The sequence below is a fragment of the Equus przewalskii genome, chromosome 2 (assembly GCF_037783145.1).
Source record: "Equus przewalskii isolate Varuska chromosome 2, EquPr2, whole genome shotgun sequence".
Classification (NCBI taxonomy): domain Eukaryota; kingdom Metazoa; phylum Chordata; class Mammalia; order Perissodactyla; family Equidae; genus Equus; species Equus przewalskii.
This window is the reverse complement of record NC_091832.1, coordinates 28,674,982-28,694,038: the sequence shown is the minus strand read 5'-3', so window position 1 is coordinate 28,694,038 and position 19,057 is coordinate 28,674,982. Positions and strand designations below refer to the sequence as shown.

The following is a 19,057-nucleotide window of genomic DNA, read 5'->3' as shown; positions in this document are numbered from 1 at the left end:
TAAGTTTGAGACCATAGAAAGTTTAATATCAGGAAGCTGAACTACTGAGAATAGATACACTGGGCTGCTCCTCTGCCTAGCCAAGGGCCAAGGCCATCTGCAGATGTGGTGGCAGGAGCAAGAAAAGGCAACTACAGAGAGAAATGAGTTGTCAGTTTGCTCCAGGGAGGAGAGTGCTCCATGAGAACTACCAAATTTCCTCTCCAGTGGGAAAATCACTCACTCCCCTTTTTGTTCAGGGAGTTATTAACAAGCCCATCTTTATTGAGCACTTTATGCCAACCACTATAAAATCCAGGAGGTAAATATTATCATCATCTCCATGAGGACAAGGACGGTGTTTTGTTCAGTGTTGCATCCTCATCTCGTCATATAGTTGGCACTATTTTGTTGAGTAAATGAAACAGGTAAGATAGGAATTTAGAGGAGGAAAGAGTAGGCAGGAGCTGCTAAGACTCGGTGTACCCTATGTAGGATTATGTGGAAAGAAGGAAGAGAGGAAAAGAGGTAAACCTGAGAAAGATTAAAATAGTGTGGCATGGAGCCAGCCCTCATGGCCTAGTGGTTACAGTTCTGCGCTCACTGCTTCAGTGGCCCAGGTTCACTTCCCTGGTCACAGAACCACACCACCTGTCAGTTGCCATGCTGTGACAGTGGCTCACATAGAAGAAGTAGAATGACTTATAACTAGCATATACAGCCAAGTACTGGGGCTTTGGGGAGACAAAAAAAATGTGGAGTGGAAGAAAAAACTAGAGAGGCTGGAGACCTGAATTCAAGTCCCACCTCTGCCACTAGCTGTGTAGCTTCAGGCCAGTCACTTTCCCTTTCTGAGCCTTAGTTCCCTCATCCAGAAAATATAGTATCAGGTTAAACAAATTGACTTATTCACCAGAACTTTATTGAGTACACACAATGTGCAAAGCACTGTTTTAAGTGCTCATAATACTCTGGTGAACAAGACCTCTGCTCTCGTAAGAGCTTTCATTCCATAAGAGGAAAACAGACAATAAAACAAGTCAAATTCATGGACAGGACAGTTAGGTAGTGATAAGCGCTATGAAGGAAACAGAACAGGATGATGGACAGTACAGGGTGGTGTTTGTGGCTGGGTAGCCAGGGAAAGCCTCTTTGACGAGGCAACATTTCAGCTGGGATTCCAATGTAGGGGTCTAGAAGTGAAGTGTTTCAAGCAACGGAAACAGCAAAGCAGAGCCAGGCAAGTTCAAGAAACAGAAATGCTGTAACTCTGACAATCTAGGATTCTAGAAACAGTGATGCATTGCTTGCATTGTTTAGGTCAGGGATTTGTATTACGAAATGGTTTCTTGGTGGTGTGGGATATTTGCTTCTTAATGGCAGTGGCTAGGTGGTGCAGAGTCTTTCTGGAGCCCTGGGATATGGCTCTGTATCTCTGGCTCTCCCACAGCGCTGGTCGCTCAGCTGGCTCCCTGTGTACATGCAGGCTCCATTTTAGCTACAGACTCTAAAAGCAGACTGGAGAGAGCTGACTCCTCCACTCCTTACTCACAGCCTTGGAGGCCCAGAACCCCCTCCCATCCCACCTAGTCTTCTTCCATTCTGACAAGCCAGGGCTTTGAGAGCCCAAGATTCTCGGCTTCCTTGTTTTCCCATCGGAGCAGGAGCCAGAAAATGAAACAGGAAACAGAGCGGAAGAGGAGGGCGGTGAGTAGCAGAGAAGGAAAGGAGGGAGAAATTGCAGGAAAGTAGAGCTGAAGATATGGACAAAGTTCTACCTCTACAGGGTGACAGTTGAACTTCTGGAAAACATTCTGACTTGTCACAAGAGACCCTTTGTGACAAATAGATTTTTTGAGGGAATTTGGTGTGGACAGAGGGAATCTTAAGAAGGCATGTCTTCTTCCCTGGTGAGTTCACAAAGGAAGGACAGTTCATTTCTCAGTTTTGTCTTTGCAAACAGAGGGCTGCTTGGAGCATCACGGATTTGTAGAGTTTCAAGCCACGACCTTAGGCCCCAGTCCCGAGCGTGCCCTGCAGCTTTGCCTCTGGATTCACTCACAGGCCTCTGGAGCTGAGAACAAGCATGTGTCCCTGAAAAACCAGGGGGAAGAGTCTTCTAAACTCCATTTTTCCCCCTTCTCTTCCAGCGGACAATGACCAAAATGTGATTTATACTTTATCCACCTTGCACACAACAAATACCTGAGGGCAGTTTTCTGGGCCTGAAATGAGTTATAAAGAATGGAAAGATACAGTGCTTGGCCCCCCGCAGAACTGATGTGGGCTCGTTTTCTTTGCCTGGAGAGATAGCAACCATTTCTTTGTTCCCACCCACATTAGTAGCTGTTGCAGAAGATAAACCCCTCCCTGGGCCAGGGCTGTGGCCAGAGGCTAACCCAGACCCCAGCTCCGTTTGGAGGGCAGATAACTGAAACCGCAGGCTTTGGAATCCTGAGAAAGGAGAAATCCACCAACGGAGAAGGATTTATTATCTATTTCCTTTAAGGAGGGTGCAAAGTTCTTCTAACAGTTTCCGTTACAGGGGTACCAACTGGCCGCTCCTCCCTAACAGACGGTTTTGTTGAGTTAGCTTCTTTTTTTTCTTCTTCTTCTTTTTTGGCCCCACTTCCTACGAGAGAAACTGCTTCAATGAGGAAGGAGAAAGGAGTCCTTGGGGGGGCGTCCTCTGAAGTTGCCTTCACCATCCTCATCAGCCACCTGAGCTGGGCTGAGGACTGAAGTAGGACCCAAGGTCCCTGGTAGCTGAAGGAGGGGAAAGTCAGGGGGATCCCCCACTTTCTTCACACCCAGGACGCAGGGTGCCGCCGCTGGCCACAGAAACCCCAAGAAAGCTTTTCTTTCTATTCAGAGAACAAGCATTGTGTGCCCTGTGCTGAGGTGTCGTTGCCTGACATCAGGGAAAGCGCGGCCCCGGCTTCTGCGAAGAGGCCGCGGGGCTGCCCCGACCCCCAAAGCCTCGGCACCCCTCGGGAACTCAGTGGGTGCTGGCGGGACGGAGCCGGGGCAAGAGCACTGAGACGGCAGCCCCGGCAGATTAACTGGAGGCGGGAGAGGAGGCTTAAGGAGCGGGAAGCGCGAGCGAGAACTCCAGGTGTCACCAGGGCGGGAAGGTGCCAAGGCGGAGGGGCGCAGAGTCCTGGGGCTACGCGGTCCCCGCCCCTCTCGCCTGGAATCAACATGGCCGCCGCGGAGGGGGCGGGGCGGCTCCGAATCCGGGCAGGAGCGGGGCGGGGCGGCCGCCGGCGGAGCCAGTGCGCAGGCGCGGGCCGCTCGGGGGCCCCCGGATGGAGGAGCTGAGGTTCGGGCCCCGCCTGGGAGGTCGAGCCCGGCCGGCGCTGAGGACCCGGCGCCTGCCTGGGGTCTCTGGAGTTCTGGGGGGAAGGGAGTTGTCAAACGGAGGCCGAGGGAGCTGAGGCGGAGGCCGCCGAGAAGCGGGGAGCCCCGCCCCTCCGCCATAGCGGCCTCCCGGTGCCGCCTCTTCCTTTCCAGCCTCCCGCCCTCCCCTGCCTTCCGGCCTTGGGGCCCGGCCGGGCCTCGCCGGCCCCTCGGGGTAGCCCCTGGGCTGTGGAGGAGATGCCGGATCCCCGCTTGGGACTGTGTCCGGCAGGAGCGGGCTAGAGCGCCTTCGGACCCGGCTGGGCTCGCAGAATGCGGCCTCTGGCCCTGAGGACCCTGGGTCAGAGCGACTTCCCCACCCCACAGAGGGTGTTAATCTGACCCGCAGGGACCAGGGCTCCCATTCAGCAGGCTTCCTGTGTCCTCAGATAGGGCCCTCCCTGCCCTAAGCATCCCCAGCAAGAGCATGCCCCGTCGTTGGACCAGTACCGGCTGACCTGGGTTATAGTCCTGGCTCTGACCCGGGTGAGGGCTGGGGGGAAGATCATGAGGTTTCAGAAACAAAAAAGAAAAAAAGACGTTTTCTTTAAATAAAGCCTTGAGTGTGTCACTTGACGCCAGTGAGCCTCAGTTTCCACATCCGTAAAATGGCGATGGTAATTATCCCGGCCTCACAGGATCTAAAGAGATCTCTCATGTAAAAACTATGGAGATTTTTATTACTCACCTCTCTGGGGCATATTTATCTCACGGGAAAATAGTGTAAAACCAGTTGCTCTCTAAGTGTTCTGCCAGCTCAGAGAGTCTGTGATTTCGCAAAGGGGTTGTTGGGAAGTGAGGTCCGCAATTAGCCGAGAGGGAGAACTCACTGGCTTTATTTTGTCTTTACTCGGTTTACCTGTAAACTAATTGTAGGCTACCAGTCTCCTGTGGTCGCTGGGGCTAGAGCTTGACTCTGGAGAGAGGAAAGGAAGAATGGAAGCCTGGTGAAGAGGCAGAGGTGGGTTAAGTGCTTTTCTGTTCCCAACTTCTCTTCTGCATGTGGGTGGGAAGTGAAGAAAGGGAAAAAGTGAATTCACCCTAGGATAGACAACCAGCAGCGGGTGAGGTTGGCTGTGCCTGTTTCTACGATTCTTCTCGATTGAGCGAGTCAGATGTTGGAAATGTTGGGTAGATTCACTAACCACCGCTGCTCTCTCTGGGGTTTTCCAAAGCTTGCCTTTGAACTGAATTTTGATGAGCAAACCGGTGTGGCGTCGGTGGCCCTTCCCTTCCTCCAGGCCTCCTGCTGATGGAGTGAGCAGCACGCGCCCCCTTGTGCTCAAGAAAGGGTACTGTTGCTCTTTTGGCCAATCTTGCTCCCTGTCTGGAGATATTTTATTTTCCTGTGGCTTCTGTGACTTTGTCGTGTTGTTGTTACCATGAGATATGGTGGGAGGAATACTTGGAGCAGTGATTTTATATCCAGAGCCAGTGAACTAGTGAGGCTATATCCTGTTCTTGCCACTTCCACCCAGTCAGAACACAGGCTTAAAATGCCCGTTTGTAATGCTGGGCCCTGGGGGTATAGTTGGGAGCAAGGTAGACTAAGTCCCTGTGTTCACAAGCAACTTAAATAAGCAATGGCAATAAAGACGACAAGGCCGAGTGCAATGAGAGCATACCACACAGTCTAGCAGGGGTCAGAGAAGAATTCCAGAAACAAGTGATATCTAAAGGTTTGGTACAGATTAGCCCGATAAGAGCAGAAAGAAAAGTCTTCCAGCCTTCCCTGTTAATTTCTCACTTTAAATATTTTTTCCTTTAAGGGATAGTTCCTCACCCCACATCGATGAGCTGCCTCTGATGCTCTTGCTCTTCCTTCTTATTTCCCAGACTGGTTCTCTAGGAGCCATTACTACTACTTTTAGCCCAAGGAATTGTAAAAAAAAAAGAAAAAGCCTTAAAGTGAATTCTTTGCCTCAGAATGGCTTTGCAGTTGTTTATGCATTGTTGCCATTCCAACAAAGAGGTGCGAAATAACAGTTTTCTGCATCTCTAGTAGTTGACTCTGTCTCCCCCCTAAGTTTGTTTTAGCAGTGTGAGCTGGCTGAAGTCCTGCTGAGCAGTGGTTTTCTTTTCCTTCTCCACTTAATTTAACAGACCAGCTGAACACACATCAGAGAGCTAAACTGGAGTGTGTAGTCATTATGGTCTTCCAGTTCACTTCTACACCCCACTTTGGGGACTCTGGTTTGGGACCTAGTTTATTATTCTGGGCAAGAGGAAAAGGGCACACATCAAATAATAGCAACCACAATATAGGTTTGGTAGTACTTCCTCACGCTTCAGTCCATTTCACCATCACGACAGTTTTGTGAGACAGGCAAAATAGCCTGATCCCATTCTATACATTAAGAACTGAGGCTCAGAAGGACTAAACGAGAACTTGTGAGTCTCAGAGCCAGGACTTGAACCCAAGTCTTTAGTTCCTGCGTAGGGGCAGTCAACAGGCTTTTAAAGATTTTCTGCGAGCTTGGCTTTCCAGTTTTGTGCCTGTCTGTGTGGAACTTCCCCGGCAAGGTTACAGTGCTTCGGAGGGACACCAAGTGGTCCCATCTGCCTTCAAAATGCTTTTCCCTCATCTGGGCAGTTGGTTAAGTTTGCCATAGTGTTGCTGAAAGGGGAGTCTCCTGTGAAGAATGCTTTCAGGAATTTGCTTTTGGCTCATGTGTGACATTTCCTTCTTGCGTTTTGAAGTTTAGAGACCTGAGGGAACTCAGCCCTAGCAGTGACACCACTGAACTCCTGGTGGTCAGAGGATGTGGCCCCTGGACCCATCCCGGAAAGAGGTGCTGAGGTTTGCGATCAGCTGCCGTGTCCTCACTCTGGTGCTGCAGGTCAGTCTCTGATCTTTTGTCCTGAACATGCCATTGGCCCTAAGAATAGTCACCATCTCCTTTCCACCTCCCAGGTGTGCCCCTGCTTGTGGTTTGAACCATATAGACCTAGACTTTATAGTGAAAAGTGGGCAGGAATCTTAGACAGGATCTATTTATCTCTCGTTTTCCACATGAAGCAGCAGAGACCTAGAAAGATTCAATGGCTTCTAAAGCACGTAGCAAGTTAGAGAAGGGCCAGAATCAGACCCCAGGTTTCCTAACTCCTGAGCTAGTGGTCTTTCTAACAGACCATGAGGTTCTGTAACCAGAGGTTCCTTTAGGGTATGACAGCTCAGAGCATTGCCCTGGATCCCCTTACCAGGAGCTGAGCACTGTCTCAGGCCTTTGAGTGGGAGAGAGGTGACACAGTCCTGAGACGGTCTGTGTATATTCGTTTAGTCAGCAGTGTCTCCTGTGCTTCCCCCAGGTATCTCCCCTTGCCGCCTCACCCACACACCACCCTCAGAATGTGTTTGCCCTTTTGCAACTTCCTTCCCCCTCCCAGGCTGCCCTTGATACATATTTTAATCAAACTTCACGTAGATATGAATTATATCTGCTGCCTGGCACAGTGCTTAGTAGGTACTCAGTATGTGTTATTGTTGAATGTATGTCAACACTCGAGCAAGGGATGTCACATTAGCATACTTTTGTGTACCATTCTCTCTGAGGCCCATAGTTGGTTCCTTTGTGGAAACCTTCCCTCTCTCTTCCCCCGCTATAGGAGGCACAGCAGACTCTGCTGAGTCCCGGGTTTAGTTAAAAGTGTCTTGGACTTGGAGACTAGGGCTGTTATCTGTGACTGTCACTCCTGTCCCATTTGTTTTCACTGTTTGAAGTGGCCTGATAAAGAAACTGACCAAAAAGAGAAAGAGTTAAAAATGGGGTTGTACTCCTAATGTCAGACCGGGGAAACTGACTCACTGATGGCTTTGAAACCAGTATCAGCTGAATGATTGGCAGAACCAACAGAGCAATACTGTGAATTGGCATCTGGGATAGGGAACCAGGACAGCTGGGTTCTAGTTCAGATGGTGATCAGAAACGAGTATGTTTCCTCTAGACTGTTCGCTCAAGCACCAAAATTTTATGAAGTGCTTGCTTTGTTCTGAGAACTATGCTAGGTGATGAGTATAGAAAGTCATGGTCTCTTTTCCCTTAAGTAGCTGACAGTCTAATGGGGCAAAAAGACATTTAACAATAATACTATTTCATTATCGTCCCACCCCTTCCAGCTGTAAGGCTCATGTTATCAGATTATATCCCCAGTTACCCTTCATTGTTGCTGTCATCTCTGTTAATGACAGCTCCTTCCTTGACGGTTTTAGTTCCTGATTCACTGTTGTTCTTTCCAGCACTACTGTTGATTTCTTGGTGGTTTCAATATTAATAAAGATGATACATCTGACCGTTATCTCCTTTCTTTCCAGCTCACTCCCTCTAGTACTCCAGCTCTAACAATTCTTCCATCCCCTCGGGACTTAAAATCCATTCTTTCTATCACCATTTCACTGCCCCTCACCCACCTCATGGCTTCAGCTCCCCTTCTTACCCAGCTTAGTTGCCCTGGTCCACTGTGCATACACGCACAACTCGCTTACTCCCTTCTTCCTATGTTTTATTCACAACACAAAAGCCCAACCTTGGTTAAATTTAATCTCTGCCTACTCCACACCTGCATCTGCCCAGGGAAAAACACACAACTGTACTAACTAGTCTCTTTATTCAAGATCACTAACCCAAGTAAGTCCTTAGTGCTACCTGGCAATCTTAATGTATTCCTGTAGCCCATTCACCCTCCCATTCTCTCAAATTTTCCTGCACATCAGAATCACCCGAGGGGCTTAAAAAAAATCTCACTGGGCCAGCCCTGGTTGCCTAGTGGTTAAGTTTAGCGCACTCTGCTTTGATGGCTCAGGTTCAGTTCCCAGGCATGGACCTACACCACTTGTCTGTCAGTGGCTATGCTATGGTGGCGGCTCACATACAAAAAGAGGAAGATTGGCAACAGACTTTAGTTCAAGCTGAATCTTCCTCAGCAAAAAAAAAAAAAAAAAAGGAAAAAAAATCTCATCACCCAGGCTGTACCCCTATACCAGTTAAATAATGCCTGGAGGGACCCAGGCATTAGTATTTTTGAAACTTCATGGATGATTCCACTGCACAGCCTATTTTGAGAACAAAGGTCATAGATGACTTATTTTGCATGTTTTCCTCTTTGGTCAAGTCTCTAACACCTTTTCCCCAATTTTTTCTCCTGAGTGAAAACTCAGAAAAATAGAAGAATCAGACCTGACCTTCCACATGCTCCTACGCATCCATCGGCGTACCTCCATCTGCACCTTTGTGCCTTCCCTACTAAAGGCTGGACGAACTGTCTCTCCTCCTCTATAAGGCTCTCCTCCACCTGGGTAGCAGATTCCATTCTCTTGCCTGCTCCAGCAATTCTCCCCTCCCTCTCTTGCATACTCAATGATTTCCTTTCCACTGGATTATTCCCCTTGGCACAAACTTTTATCTCCCACCTTAAAAAAACCCACAAGATTTCTTTTGACCCAACATTGTCATTCATTCACATACTGTCCCTTTTCTCTCCTCCTCTTTATAGCAAAATTCCTCCAAATAGTTGTCTGTATGCACTGCCTCCCCTCTCCCCTTCTCTCTTGAACCAGATCTAGGCAGGCTTCTCTCTCCTCCATGCCACTAAAATAGCTCTTGTCAAAGTCACCAGTGGCGTTCACATTGCTAAATCCAGTGGTCAGTTTTCAGTCCCATCTTACTTTTCCTATCAGCAGCTTTTAACAGAGTCGATCACTCCCTTGCTTGACTTGGTTCTAAGATACCACACTCTCCTGGTTGTCCCCCTACCTCACTGACTGTTTCTTCTTTATCTTCATTGCTGGATCCTCACCCTCTTTCAGGTCTCCTCTAAATGTTGGCATGTCCAAAGCCCAGTCCTCAGATCTCTTCTTTTCTCTATCCCGCACTTCCTCCATAGGTGATCTCATTCAGTCTCTTGCCTTTAAATACCGCGCATGCACTTGTGACTCCCAACTTTATATCTCCAGCCCTGATCGCTCTCTTGACCCACAGTCTCGTATCACTACCTCGTTGACCTCTGCACTAGAATGTCCAACTCAAGCTTAACTAGTCTAAAAGTGAATTCCTGATTCTCCCCCAAGTCTGTTCTTCCTCGTTTTATTAAATGGTAATTCTTTTCTTCCAGTTGGTCAACCCAAATCCTGGTTTTCCTTCATCCCACAGGCTCTCTTCAATGCCATCATCCCAGATCACCATGCAGAAGCCTTCTCTCCTCCTCGCCTCACCCCCTCAGGCTCTGTGGACCAACTAGTGGAAGGTCTTCTGGGTGGCCTGTCGCACTGGGATGCTGAACACTTCCTGTTCATTGCTGAACATGGCTACTTGTATGAGCACAACTTTGCTTTCTTCCCTGGTTTCCCCCTGGCCCTGTTGGTGGGGACTGAACTGCTGAGACCTCTGCAGGGGTTACTGAGCCTACGGAGTTGCCTCTTAATCTCAGTAGCATTGCTCAATTCCTTGTTCTCCGTGCTGGCTGCAGTCGCACTGCATGACCTGGGCTGTCTGGTTTTGCACTGTCCTCGCCAGGCCTTCTACGGAGCGCTTCTCTTCTGCCTCAGCCCCGCCAATGTCTTCCTGGCGGCTGGTTATTCAGAAGCTTTGTTTGCCCTCCTCACATTCAGTGCCATGGGACAGCTGGAAAGGGGCCGAAGCTGCACTAGTGGACTCCTCTTTGCCCTTGCCACTGCTGTACGCTCCAACGGACTGGTCAACATTGGCTTCCTCGTCCATTCTCAGTGCCGGGGCTTTTTCTCTTCTCTCATGGTACTGAATCCTCTGAGACAGTTCTTGAAGCTAATGGGCTCTGTGTTCCTTTCAGTGCTTGCACTTGGCCTTCCCTTTGCCCTCTTTCAGTATTACGCCTATACCCAGTTCTGTCTGCCAGGCTCAGCCCACCCCATCCCTAAGCCCCTGCTGCAGTTAGCTGTGGACAAGGGCTACCGGACCGTGGGGACTGTGGAGGGAAAAGAGCCACCTTGGTGCTCCTGGAGTCTTCCCCTAATATACAGCTACATCCAGGATATCTACTGGAATGTTGGTTTTTTGAGATACTATGAACTCAAGCAGCTGCCCAATTTTCTCCTGGCTACACCAGTGGCTATATTGGTTGCCTGGGCTACTTGGACATATGTGACAACTTACCCTTGGCTCTGCCTTACACTTGGGTTGCAAAGGAGCAAGAACAATAAGACCCTAGAGAAGCCTGATCCTGGATTCCTCAGTCCTCGGGTGTTCGTGTACCTGGTCCATGCTGCAGCACTGCTGCTGTTTGGCAGTCTGTGCATGCATGTTCAGGTGAGGTAGATTCCTGCCTGGGATGACGGTGTGAATACAGGCAAAACCCCTTGGCCAGGGACAGGGAAGAGTGCTAACTTCTCCCTTCTGAGTGACCTATACCTAATTTATTCATTCAGCAACTATTTAGGGGCTTCCTTTGTGCCAGACCATGAGTCAGACCACTGAGGATAGAACTGAGTAAGACAAGATTGCTGTCCTAGTGAATCTCATGGTAAAAATGGGGAGACATTTATTTTATTTTATTTTTTAAGATTGGTCCTGAGCTAACATCTGTTGCCAATCTTTTTTTTTTTTTTTCTGAGGAAGATTAACTGTGAGCTAATATCTGCCACCAATCCTCCTCTTTTTGCTGAGGAAGACTGGCCCTGAGCTAACAGCTGTGCCCATTTTCCTCTACTTTATATATGGGACGCCTGCCACAGCATGGCTTGACAAGTGATACGTAGGTCTGCACCTGGGATCCGAACTGGTGAACCCCAGGCCACCAAAGCAGACTGTGTGAACTTAACTGCAGCACCACCGGGCTGGCCCCAGAGACAGACATTTAACAGATAAAATTGTAGTACAGTAGGATGGAAGAGGAGTTGTGGAAGAACAGAGGAAAAAGTAGCTAACTGGCTGAAGGAGTTGAGGAGGGCGTCATATTTAGGCTGGGTCCTGAAGAGTAAGAAGGAATTCCATTTAAGAAGCAGCAGAAGAACATTTTGGGCCACTGGAAGGGCACGTGCAAAGACATGAGAGTTTTGAAAGGACCTGATTTGACTGAGACATAGGAATAGGCACAGAGGATATCTCTGTGACTTTCTCCTAATATACAGTTAGACCCAGAATATCTACTTTGAATATTGACTTTTGAGGTACTCTGAGCTCTGGCAGGTGCTCAATTTTCAGAGGAGATATCTTGTGCAATGTTCTGGGTGCTGGTAGGGATAGAGAGGGATAGGAAGGGTTTAATCATACATTCGATTTTTTTGTTCCCGGCTGTGGCCCCAGTTGCAACATAACCCCGAGGAAATCTTTTTGTCTCCATCTGGCCACTCCTCAGCAGTTTCTGCCTCTTGGAGGCACACATTGGCTGTTTGTTAAGTGCTCTGAGATGTGTGAATTAGAGGCACAGGGGAAATAGAAAGTAGGCATTCTGTGTTTGTAACTGGATTAGCTAGTAGTGTGAGTGCCAGCAAAGCTTAGAGTTTCCAGGTTAGATGAGGGATGCCATTTGGAGACTTGGCTCTGAACTCCCCTAGGAGGGAGCACGTTGAACCATAGGATCGCCTGCCCCCGTTCCCTCTACTTTGCCACTCTCGTGGGATGAGGGAACCACCTCAGGTTCCCAAAGCCCCACGTCACATCCTAGAGTTTGGAGTCCAGGCCCATAAAGATTTTAGTATTGATTGGCCCATTATTGTGGTAATTAGTCCACAGCTATGTTTACCTGTAACATTGAGGTCGCTTGGTTGGGTTCACGTACAGCTTTATAAGGCAGATCCTAAGCTCTGCTGAATTTTTTTTCTAGGGTAAGACATTTCTAGTCATGGGGCTGTAGTTCAACCAGCCTGGGGCTGGTCCAGTTTGAGGCAGTGACATTCCAATAAATGTATGGGTTTTCCCCCTCTTATGATTTCCAGGTTCTCACCAGGTTTTTGGGCTCTTCCACTCCTATTGTGTACTGGTTTCCAGCTCACTTGCTCCAGGATCAAGAGCCGCTGCTGAGATCCCTAGAGACTGTACCGTGGAAGCCTCATGCAGGGGACCCCCCACCAGGACAAAAGGTCCCCAGAAATTCTATTATGGGACTTTTGTGCAACTGGAAAACCTGTTCTCTACTCACACGATGCATTCTAGGCTACTTCCTGACTTATTGGCTCCTGGGACTACTCCTACACTGCAACTTCCTGCCTTGGACATGACCTGGAGTCTCATGGGACAGCTTGAACCAGGCTTAACCAGAGGTCTGAAAGTGCAAATACCCACTGGGACTGCCTGCGCTGCCCTGGTATCCTTACTCTGTCCGTTAGAACCTCTCTTTCTCTCTTTGGAGCTTGGTTAGGAATGGGAGAAGTGTGAGCCACTAGAGAGCCCTTTCTGGTCCTGGCTGTGGCAAATTTTAGGGTAGTAACTATTTTCTCTGTAAGTGAAGAAATCTTATTCCAAGTCTAAAGTACACCTGGAGCTGTCTTGTCAACCAAGCATAGCAGAAATAGTCTTAAACTTACCCCTGACCCACATGTAAATTTAAATGTAAATTATTTAAGTGGAAATTTCATGAAAGGCTCTAGCTGACAGGCTGGTCCTAGTCCACACTCAATGGCAGAGGCCTGAGCAGTGCGGCAGCAGCACTAAGTACCCTCGTTTCTAAAGGGGACATTTCTGAAGATTTTTTTCATAATTTGTTCATTTGTTTATATGAAAAATCTTACAAAGGTATGCAAATTAAACAACTTTAGGTTGGACATGCAATGAATTACCTTTTTAAAAATAATGCAAATTGCTTGTGTGGAAAAAGTCATGATAAGAAGAACATTGCAGGAGGAGGCAGGAAACCTGGATTCTAGTCCTCTTGGTAAAACCCTGCTTACCAGCTGTGTGACTTAGGAGAGTTTTCAGAGCCTTCGTTACCTCTTCTGAAACTAGGGGAAATGATATTTTTCCACTGGGAGGTGGGGAGGTGAACCATATAATCTCTTGTTGGTCCTTCCCTGCTCTAAGATCTTAAGAGCTGCCTTAAACAATAGAATCATCCCAGTCTAAACACTTATGTAGAGGCTCAAACACGTGATTTTAGGAGAAACTATCCAGTTCCCCTGCTTTCAGCACTGAGAAGAAAACTCACTCCCTCCTCAGGTGCAACTCTGAGGAGTAACTTCAGTGACTTTTCCTTTGAATGAGGGAAAGCAGTGACACCTGGCAAATAAGGCTCCTTGTCCTGCATAAGTAAACCTGTGCTGGGCAGCTAAATGGTCACAGCAGGGATTGGGTTTCCTGCTGTGCCCTGGTATCTGTGCTTGCTTAATTGGTACACATGGGTCAGAGGAGCCAACCTGGCAGCATGAATTGATAAATTGTAGATAAGTCCAGTGTTGAATGAAATGGTATCTTCCTGGCCCCCATTTGGTTATGAGCCCATCACTGTAAAGGGAGTAAGATCATTCAGCTATTTTTGCTCATTCTTTGAGCCAGGTCAGAGGTTCTGCATCATTGCCACTCATTCCCCATTTGAGCCAAAAATTCCAAGAAGCAGAAACTTCAAAATAGATGGGTCATCATAAGCAGCGTCTGGAGAGCCCTGAGAATGGGAATTTTGACACGCTCCCTCTGACCATGACAGAAAGCTACACTTGCCAGCTGAAGGGAAGCTCCTGGCTGAGCCCCAGCACCCTCTGTTGGAGCCTCTAGTCAGTCTGGCCAGTAAGCATTTCCCATCCATCGTCCCAGCTTTAGCACAGCTGAGAGAATTTGATCCAGAGTCAAATGCTTCTGAAAATGTACACACAGATCAGGGCAGCCCTCTGCCTTCTGCCAAGACACCCGAGTGCCCTTCTTGGCAAAAGATAATCACCCCTGCCCTAGTGTCCCTCCAGTTGGCAGAAACTGTCCCCTCCCTCCTCACCAACAGCTGCAAATCCAGGGACTTCCACCTTGTGTGCAGGAAGAGTTGAGGTCCTGTTTCAGCTCTTTATTGCAGAGGCAGGAGCCCTAGTTCTTTGCTCTCATGGCTTCTCTTTGCCTCTTTTTGGGGAATAATCAGGATTGATTGTTCCCCTACTGGAGGAGGTGACTCAGACTCCACAGGGGATTTCACTGCTCTGGCCATCTTAGCTTAACCTTCACACTAGATCTCATCACCTCCAGAAACAAGTGATTTCAAGGACCAGAAACCCTATAAATGGGAATCCCATCTTTTCACCTAATACCAAGGAACTAAATCACTCTGGTATTCTGCAAAGACTATTCTGGTTACAGTCGATCATAGAGGAGGTAACAGAGGACCCCAGCTAGTGGACAGAACTAGTGTAACCCAGAGATGGACACAGTTCTCTCTCTGACCTTGGGGAGCTAGTTGCTCTTCTCTAAGGAGCTAAGGAATGGGCTGATTTTATGGCCAGCAGCTGTCCTTTTACCATCCTATTAAGAGTCTTTAATAGTCTGGGAGAGGACATGAAGGGCCCAAGGCAGGAAGCTTCCTGTTTACCCTGAGGTCTAACAATGCTGCAGCTGGGTTGGGCGTCTACAATTTCAGAGAAAAGTCATTTCCTTCTAAGACCCAGCTAAAAACAGAAACCAGACGCTTCGTATACCTAGAAGTAGACGCTTTCTTGTTCTTTAATGAAGGCGGGAGGAGAGGGAGTATTTGACATGTCTTTACCAGTCCCCCTGGAAAAAAAATCACTTCTTTTCTTGAACAGACCCTCTCACCTTCATCTAAAAATGTAGTGCAGGCTCCAGGGATTTGAAATTGATTGATTCTTTCAGTACTTGTTTATTAATGCCTACTGTAGGGGCCTAAAGATGACTCCCTGTGCCTCCTATTCTCAAATAACTAATAGAGTTGCTAGCAGAAACAGAAACATTAATCAAGATAGAAACTGATAAATTCTGGGGAATGAAGGGATATTTAAACTCCAGGCTCTCTATCTCTCTGCTTGGACTTATTATGATGAGGATGAATTAAAGTTGTATGTTTAGGAAAAGGTAAGTGAGGTACATAGTAAGTACTCTGTAAATTCGCACGAGGTGGAGATCCCTTCCAGTGTGGAATACCTGAAAAGACTTCATGGGGAAATGGCCTTTGAAGGACAGACAGGTAGGATTTGAAAGTTAAGAGCAGAGAATCAGTATAGGAAGCAGCAAATGGAAGAGCAAAAGGAGAGCACAGTTTGAGTAGAACTGGGGAATTGTCGTTATTGAGATCTAGGTCTTGAAATAATCCCAAGCCCAGCTCTACTGTGTGCTATCTGTGCAGATGTGAGCTAGATACTGAATCTCTAAGCCTCAGTTTACTTATCTGTAAAATGTAGATGACATTACCTACCCATACATATGAATAACATTGTCTATCTCATAGAGTTGTTGCGGGAATTAAATGAAAAGTGGTTAGAACAGTACTAACAAGGGAAGAGCTGCGTTTTAGACATGTTGAGTTTACGATGCCATCAGCACGTTCACATGCCAGGAAATACGGAACTGGAGACAAGGAGAGAGGTCAGGGAGCCATCCACACAGACAGGATAATGATAGCAGCTGCGATATCAGATAGGATTGTCCAAAGGAACAGTGTGGAGAGAGAATGAGGGCCTGTAAGACCTTGGACAAGTGACTCAACTTCTCTAAACCTGTTTTCTCCTCTCTAAAATGGGAGTGATAGCATCTACCACACAGAGTAGCTATGAGCATGAAACGAGACGCTAGATAAAGCACCAGCACGGCACCTGGCACAGAGTAAGAACTTCAGGAATGGGAGCTATGTTATTATCATTATCATGATCGTTATCATTAAAGGATTAGAGGGGCTGGCCCGGTGTCCCAGCGGTTAAGCGCGCACATCCTGCTTCTCAGCGGCCCGGGGGGTTCGCCAGTTCGGATCCCAGGTGCAGACATGGCACTGTTTGGCAAGCCATGCTGTGGTAGGCGTCCCACGTATAAAGTAGAGGAAGATTGGCATGGATGTTTGCTCAGGATCAGTCTTCGTCAGCAAAAAGAGGAGGATTGGCAGTAGTTAGCTCAGGGATAATCTTCCTCAAAAAAAAAAAAAAGGATTAGAGACAAATAGTATCTGGTGAAGAACTTCAAGAAGAAAGAAATGGTTACCAGGGTCATATGCTGTTAAGGAAAGGATGAAAAAAGCTATTGAATTTAGGGATTAAGGATATTATTCAAGGTAGGCTAACCGCTATAACAAACAACTCCCAAAACTCAGTGGCTTAACAGTAAAAGTTTCCTTCTTGTTTACATCATAATTTAGTGCAGGTTTGGGAGGGAGGCCTGTGCCACTAAGTCATTGGGACCCATGGCTTCTTCCATTTTGTGACCCTGCCTCCTCTAGATGCTCAGAGTCCTCTGCTTTCTGAGAGATTTTAAGGGGCCAGGCCTAGAAGAGATGCACTTTCATACCATTGGTTAGAACTCAGTCACACGGCACATGCAGCTGCAAGGGAGATTGGGAAGTAGGGTTGCCAGATAAAATACAGGATGCTCAGTTAAATTTGCATTTCATGTAAACAACAAATATTTTTTCAGTATAATTATGTTCCAAATATTGCATGGGACACATTTATACTATGAAATTCTTCGTTGTTTATCTGAAATTCAAATTTAACTGGGCATCCTGTGTTTTTATTTGCTAAGTCTGGCAACCCTACTGGGAAGTGAAGTCTGGCAGTGGGTTTAGAAAGAAGACAACACAAATATTTGTGTGTTGCAGTCTGCCTCAGTCTGTCTGTCTGCTCACAGAGCACACCCACCCCTTCCCAAGGGAGATACCCCCAAATCCCATCCAGTCACTAAATTCAGCTCCACATCTCTCAATCAGCTGCAGATAGCATTCCTTATGGTGAGTTATGAACTAAAAGAACAAGTTATCTGTACCCCACAAACACAAATGGCAGAGTAAGAGGTGGGTAACCTCAATACTAACTCCTGTTGAGAAAAGGAAAGAATGGAAGATGTGCAACAGTCACTGGTCCAAAGCAGTTCTATTGCTTAAGGAAGATTGTCCCTGAGCTGACATCCGTGCCAATCTTCCTCTGTTTTGTATGTGGGACGCCACCACAGCATGGCTTGATGAGCAGTGTGTAGGTCCGCACCCAGTATGCAAACCTGCAAACCCCAGGCTGAAGCAGCCCGTGTGAACTTAACCACACACCACCCGGCAGGCCCCACCAAAGCAGTTCTGAATCCCCACCAGTCAGACATGTCAAAGCCCTCTTCCCTGGGGCTGGGGGCATTCCTTGATTAGACCCTGATTTCTTCTAGGAGGGACCCCTTTGTCTATTGTTCTTCATGGCTCCTGGCTGTGCCCTCTGGCTTGTTGGTTATCCTTCAAGGCTGTATCTGAGATGGGCTTTAGGGAGTATGACTACCTTGGAGAATGTGCAGCTTTCACAGCCCACTTCCTGCTAGTGCAAGCAGAGGGGCCTAAGAGTTATTTTAAACCTTGGCCAGCCAAAGGCTTGTGTGTGTGTGGTAAAATATATGTAGTATAAAATTTACCATTTTAACCATTTTCAAGTGTAAAGTTCAGTGAGTTAGGTACCTTCACATTGTTGTGTGACAATCACCACTATCCATCTCCAGAACTTTTTTTTTTTTTTAGTGAGGAAGATTGGCCCTGAGCTAACATCTGTGCCACCTCTATTCTGTATGTGGGACACCTCCACAGCATGGTTTGATGAGTGGTGTGTAGGTCTGTGCCTGGGATCCAAACCCCCGAACTCTGGGCCGCTGAAGCAAAATGGGTGAACCCAACCACTACACCATGGGGCTGGCCCCTATCTCCAGGACTTTTTCATCTTCCCAAACTGAAACTCTATAGCCATTCAACAGTAACTCCCCATTCCCCCTCCTCAGCCCCTGGCAACCATCACTCTCCTTTCTGTCTCTATGAATCTGATTACTCTAGGTACCTCATATAAGTAGCATCACACAATATTTGTCTTTTTATGACTGGCTTATTTCACTTAGCATAATGTCTTCAAGGTTCATCCGTACTATAGCATGTGTCAAAATTTCCTTCCTTTTTAAGGCTGAATAATGTTTCATTGTATGTGTGCACCACATTTTGTTTATCCATTCATCTGTCAATGGACTCTTGGGTTGCTCCCCCCTTTTGCTATTGTGAATAATGCTGCTATGAACATTGGTGTACAAATATCTGTTCAAGTTCCTGCTTTTAGTTCTTTTGGGTATATATCCAAAGTATATATTGCTGGATTATATGATAATTCTATGTTAAATTTTTTGAGGAACTTCCATACTTTTTCCACAGTAGTTATACCGTTTTACATTCCCACTAGCAATACATAAGGGTTCAAATTCTCCACATCCTTACCAACACTTGTTATTTTCTGTTTTGGGGGTTATTTTAATAATAGCCATCCTAGTGGGTGTACAGTGGTATCTCATTGTAGTTTTAATTTGCATTTTCCTAATGATTAGTAATGTTGAGCATCTTTTCATGTGCCTATTGGCCACTTGTATATCTTTGGAGAAATGTCTATTCAGGTCCTTTGCCCATTTTTAAATCAGGTTGTTTCTTTTTTTGTTGTTGAGTTGTTGGTGTTCTTTATATATTTTGGATATTAATCAGACTTATGATTTACAAATATTTTCTCCCATTCTGTGGGTTGCTTTTTCACTCTGTTGATAGTGTCCTTTGATGAATAAAAGCATTTAATTTGGATGAA

The 19,057-nt window shown here is 47.0% G+C and overlaps 1 protein-coding gene across 20 annotated transcripts; it reads left to right on the top strand.

Annotated features, from left to right (window-relative positions):
- Positions 1-1,842: 1,842 nt before the first annotated feature.
- PIGV (phosphatidylinositol glycan anchor biosynthesis class V) lies at positions 1,843-19,057 on the top strand. 20 transcript variants are annotated; one of them, XM_070610593.1, is made up of 6 exons: positions 2,990-3,094; positions 4,255-4,339; positions 4,554-4,670; positions 6,079-6,218; positions 9,525-10,655; positions 12,284-16,533. In XM_070610593.1, the coding sequence occupies exons 4-6, from the start codon at positions 6,141-6,143 to the stop codon at positions 12,563-12,565; spliced, it is 1,491 nt and encodes a 496-aa protein (XP_070466694.1). In that variant the 5' UTR covers positions 2,990-3,094; positions 4,255-4,339; positions 4,554-4,670; positions 6,079-6,140; the 3' UTR covers positions 12,566-16,533. The 20 variants fall into 20 exon arrangements, with proteins under 20 accessions (XP_070466692.1, XP_008517704.1, XP_008517703.1 ...); XM_070610592.1 differs by lacking the exon at positions 2,990-3,094 and adding an exon at positions 3,175-3,301 and having other exon boundaries at positions 6,084-6,218; positions 12,284-19,057; XM_070610589.1 differs by lacking the exon at positions 2,990-3,094 and adding an exon at positions 3,175-3,301.